Below are 5158 nucleotides of genomic sequence, written 5' to 3'. Positions count from 1 at the left end.
GAGCCCCCCTCAGAAAATAACTGGCCCCCCAGTGGCCTCCCCAGTCAAATTGGTCTAGAACCGCACCACTGATCTGGGGTCTTCTGTCCACGCTCAGCTACCGCACCGCAGCTGCCTGCACTGTGGGCTGTCACTCAAAAAACTGAGTAGCCAATGGGGACGCACCCCTGAAAGTCCCGCCCACCTGGGAGGTTTGTGTCAGAATCTCAAACAAAAAATGAGGGACCTTAAAAGAGAAAGCTGCAGCGAGAGCACAAGTCTGATCATTGAGAAAGAAGCAAAGAGAACTGCAAACAAAAACCTATGTTAAAACAAAGAAAAAAGACTTATAGTTTACATGATTACACAAATGATTTGTTTGCAACTTATAGTTTTATTTTTGAAATTTATTTTATTTTGCTTGACTCAGTTTTTTTTCTTCTTTTAAACTCATAGTTTTGCTTTATTCTGAGAAAGTGTTGCTTTATCTTTATGATACAAAACTAAGCCAATATATTTGGCATTATAGGTCCACTTTAACAAACAGGAGCTTGCCAAATATATATAATAATAGTAATATAACTATTAATTTACTATTGGCCCAAAAAAGATTATGCGATATAAGAATAATTGTAAAAATAAACCAAAAATTGTCATCTGGTCTGTGATTGGCTCTCATCAAGAATATTATAATACACAACGTTAACATTTGATCAAAAGGTGTTCTTATAGCAGCACCTTGTGGCCATTAGAGGAAGTGTGACTTTAGTTTGAACAGAAAACACAAGACATCTTTTTTAAGCACCTCAGCAGACTTTTATTGTGAAATGCTGTGAGAGCTGTGTGGGACAGTGCCCCCTGCTGCCGCTCATTCCTGGATGACGCTCTCTGAGGAGCTTACCACGACTCCATCCACCAGCTCCTCTGTCACCGTGACGTATTTGGTGATAGTCTTGGAGGTACTGACAGATTCCGAGACAGAGACGCTGCAGGAGAGAGAACAATTTTGAGCCGGCACTTTTATCCTTTAGATCTTTAATCAACCGTAAGAATTCTTATTTGGTTAAAGTGCAGAAACGATTTGCGGTTCTGAAGTAAAATTAAAATTATACACGTTCCCAAATATGTTTCATGAACTTGTTTTTACGTCCTTTACGACATTACTGAGCTAGTGGTCAGATGTCTGATAAAATAGTTCATTCTTACCCGCCGCCCTCTCCGTCCAGCAGCCTCCTGTACTCGGCGATCTCCATCTCCAGGCGGGTCTTGATGTCCAGCAGCATCTGGTACTCCTGTCCCTGCCTCTCCAGGTCAGCCCTGAGCTGCATCAGCTGCTCCTCCATGTTGATCACCTGAATCTGGTAGCCCGACAGCGTCATGGAATAGCGGTTCTGAGTCTCAGCCAGCGTGCTCTCCAGTGAGGATTTCTGGAAAAGCACAGAGAAACACTTGGTTCATTTGTCAACCCACAGGAGGAGATGAAAAACATAGAGGATGTTACATTACATAGAAAGAAAGAATATCAGTGATGGGACGCTCACCAAGCTGAACTGTGACTGCAGATCGATCTCCAGCACCTGCAGCGTGCGCTTTAGGTCCGTGAGCTCCGATTTGGAAGTGTTGATGACTTCGGTTCTTTCATACACTTCTTTCTGTATTAACTCTGTCTGTATGCAAACCCAATTTATTAGTACGAATGTGTGATTTATTTTGCCATTGATCGTTCAAAGAAATATTTTGTACTGAATATAGCCTGAAGTAATACGAATGTCACTCAAAAGAACCACCATCAGCTTTAGCTGTTAGCTCCAAAAATGGGCGCCATAAATCAAAAACATACATTTTTAGTAATTTACAATCATTTGCTAATTTGACTAAACTTTGTGTTGAAAGAATGTTAGCTAGCTAATCAAATATAGCCGACTTCTGTTTCAACTAGTACTAGTAGTGGCACCATTTAAATATCTCACTCAGTTTTGCTTTTGGTTAAAGTTAAATGTTACAAGAACAGATGTTTTAAAATAAAGATAACAGTATTTTTATATTTGGACACTCGCCAAAGGTTAGCTGTATGCTAACCAACCCCGGTCTCCCCCTCCACTCATCTCACCATCGGTTAGTGAAAAAAGAATGTCCTTACCTTTTCTTTAAACCACTGCTCCAGTACTTTGCGGTTTTTGGCGGCATCAGCTTCGTACTGCCCCCTCATCTCCTCCATTATCTTACCGAGGTCCACACCTGGGCCCGCTTCCACCTCTACGTTCACCTCGCCGGTCAAGTTTTGTCGCATTGCAAGGAGCTCCTGCAGGGAAATAGCAAGCAGAAAACAGGAAACAAGTAGATGCATGAGTGGTGCAGCAAGACGTATTTCTGGCCCTGAAGTTAGCAATTTCCTGGTTCCCTCCACAAAAAGACAATTTAGAAACGTGTTAGCAACTGTCTGAGTGCTCACTGACCTCTTCATGGTTCTTCCTGAGGAACATCATCTCCTCTCTCAGACCCTCGATATGCATCTCCAGGTCGGACCGGCCCATGGTCAGCTCGTCCAGGGCTTTCCTCAGGCTAGCGATGTCCGCCTCCACCGACTGACGCATGGACAGCTCATTCTCAAACCTTCAGGAGGAAAATGCTTTTTAATTTCCGAATCTTTTCCTATCCAAAAATGTACCTCTTATTTGCTTTAAGGGGCTCTATAATACTAATTTAATGTGTGTGGGAGAGAAACTTCCTCTGGAGGGAACTTTGAATTTGTAGCCTTTGCAGACCATATACATGCAGACCATCCTATAGAACACACTACAGGAAGGGGAAAGCCCCAAACATGCATAATAGGGCCTCTTTGAGTTGTTTTTGAATGCTCTGAAAACGTATTCTAAGCTTATGAGGGGGGAAGAATAACTTCCCAATACCGGAAATTGGGAACTTTCAAGAAAACACTTGGATGCACCAATTGCCTTTTGAAGCGGTCTGCAATTAGAACAAGAGTGATGTTTTATTTTATTAATGAATTCACGTACTTGAGCCTGAAGTCTTCGGTAGCCAGCTTGGCGTTGTCAATGGAGAGGTACATGCCAACATTAACTGAGGTAGCATATACGATCTAGAAGATAAGAAGAAACAGAAGAAAGAAATGTGGTTTTAAATGGATTGGACAGCATGTTGCTCAGCTGTCCACCAATAAGAGAGTCAGTGGTTAGATCCCTGGGCCCTGCAGCAACATGTCAAACCCCAAATTGCTCCCAATGGCAACAGTGTGTGAGAATCAGGGAATGCTATGACATATTTAGATAACAATTCTGCATTTATGTTGAAGTAACTTAATATAAACTATGTTTTCCTCAAATTGAGAACTAATTTCTATCTTTCAAAGTGCATACTGTTGCATGCTTTATGCATACATCACAGAGCTGCAAGCTGCAATTTATAATTGAATTGACTTTAAGAGTAAAGGTTGAAGGAGATGTATCTTTATCAGCTTAAAGATTTGGATGCGTTGACTGTTGTTTAGCTCATGATTGAATCAGCAGGTGACGCTGACATGTGACTTTTCAAACTCTTCTTGTGTTGCACAATGAGAAAAAATGTCAACTGCAGTCACTAGATGCCTTTTTAGTATGCTGTTACACTATCTTGTTAGTTGCAGTCATAGTCTGGTCTGTATATTGTAAGATAAGTCGCATACGTGAAAACAATTCACCATCAAGTCATTTGACTACTACTTGACCCTTTTACAGAACTCCACTTACAGTAATCTGATATATTTTATAGATATTTTATAGTCGAAACAACTAATAAAGATGATTAAGGAATAAGCGTTGGTTATCATACCATCGTACGATAGGTCTTCAACATATACGTCACCAAATGTTGAGGGGATGCCTACCTTTCCCTGCAGCTCTGCGATGGTGGCATAGTAGGCGCTGTAGTCTCTGGAGGACGGGGAGGCCTTGCTCTCCAGGAACTGTCTGATCTTCAGCTCCAGTTCAGCGTTGGCCGTCTCCAGGTTGCGCACCGTCTCCAGGTAGGATGCCAGACGGTCGTTGAGATTCTGCATGGTTACCTTCTCGTTGGCGGAGATGTCCACGCCACCCCCTCCACCGCTATACATGCCTGCCCCACCTCCACCACTAGAGGTGAAGGAGTACATGGCTGCCCCACCTCCACCACCTCCTCCACCTAAATTGAAGCCATAGGCACCTCCACCTCCAGAGGAGATTTTCACAGAGGAGCCTCCAGCACCACCGTACATGGAGCCACTGGTGTAACCCCGAGATCCACCAGACTGGCTTCTAGCACTGCGAACAAAGCCAAACGACATTGTGCCTGGAAGTGAAGGAGGAATGTCTATCTGCTTCAAATTCAGAGGAGAAAGTGAAGAGCTCAGAGCGGCTGCATTTTTTTATACAGTTTGAGGAGGTCGGAGGAGGAGTGAGGATGGCAAGCTTGTGCCAAGTCTTCGGAGGAGGAGGCACCTGTCCTTGTTTAACTTGTTTAACCACATACATGGATTAACATCGATTTAGCTGGGGCAACACAAATAAATAAATGAATAAATCTACTGGTTTCATAATTTGAACCAAAAGTGGTGCATTTTGCACTCTTTTTTATTTATCTTTATTGATTTTCTTATTATGTCCTATTTATATTATGTTGCACTGTTGGAGGAGCTCGGGATCTAAGATTTGAAATGCCAAAATTACACTGTAGCTAGCATCTGATAACAAAAACCCTTGACCCTTGAACCGTAGTGGTGTTTATTTTTCACGGAGTTCAGTTGCTAAGCGATCACACAACGTCACTTCCGGTATTTCCACAACAACACAAATGGATTAACATCGTAGCCTTTGTTTCTGCTGAAAGAGGTGTCGACCAGCTCAGGCCACAAGAAAATTGGCGAAATCGAGGGCGAGGATTACAAAATAAATTAAAAACATCTAATTTTGACAATAAAAACCGACCAATAGGCGCAGTAGAGCCTTTGCTTGGCACTTCTGGGTATTTCTCCACTGGTTAACAATACCGTGTAACTGTCATGTTTTGAAGGGACAAAACCGTGACATATTCACGTCTCCCAGCATGGTAAATCGTCACATGAATGGACAAAGCCCAAAATACCTCTGTGACCTCATTCATACCCAGACATCTACCCGCTCTCTCCGCTCCAGCCACGCTCCTCTTC

General features: G+C 42.7%; 1 protein-coding gene across 1 annotated transcript; it reads right to left on the bottom strand.

The window, feature by feature from the left end:
• Positions 1 to 807: 807 nt before the first annotated feature.
• LOC117452236 (keratin, type I cytoskeletal 13-like) lies at positions 808 to 4547 on the bottom strand. Its single transcript, XM_034090740.2, has 7 exons — positions 3863 to 4547; positions 2997 to 3079; positions 2436 to 2592; positions 2120 to 2281; positions 1521 to 1646; positions 1186 to 1406; positions 808 to 965 (listed from the first exon to the last, which is right to left on the bottom strand). Exons 1-7 carry the CDS (start codon positions 4295 to 4297, stop codon positions 848 to 850), a joined length of 1302 nt encoding a protein of 433 aa, XP_033946631.1. The 5' UTR covers positions 4298 to 4547; the 3' UTR covers positions 808 to 847.
• Positions 4548 to 5158: the final 611 nt, after the last annotated feature.

This window comes from Pseudochaenichthys georgianus, chromosome 9 (assembly GCF_902827115.2).
Source record: "Pseudochaenichthys georgianus chromosome 9, fPseGeo1.2, whole genome shotgun sequence".
In the NCBI taxonomy this organism is placed as follows: domain Eukaryota; kingdom Metazoa; phylum Chordata; class Actinopteri; order Perciformes; family Channichthyidae; genus Pseudochaenichthys; species Pseudochaenichthys georgianus.
This window is presented reverse-complemented; position numbering and strand designations above follow the sequence as displayed.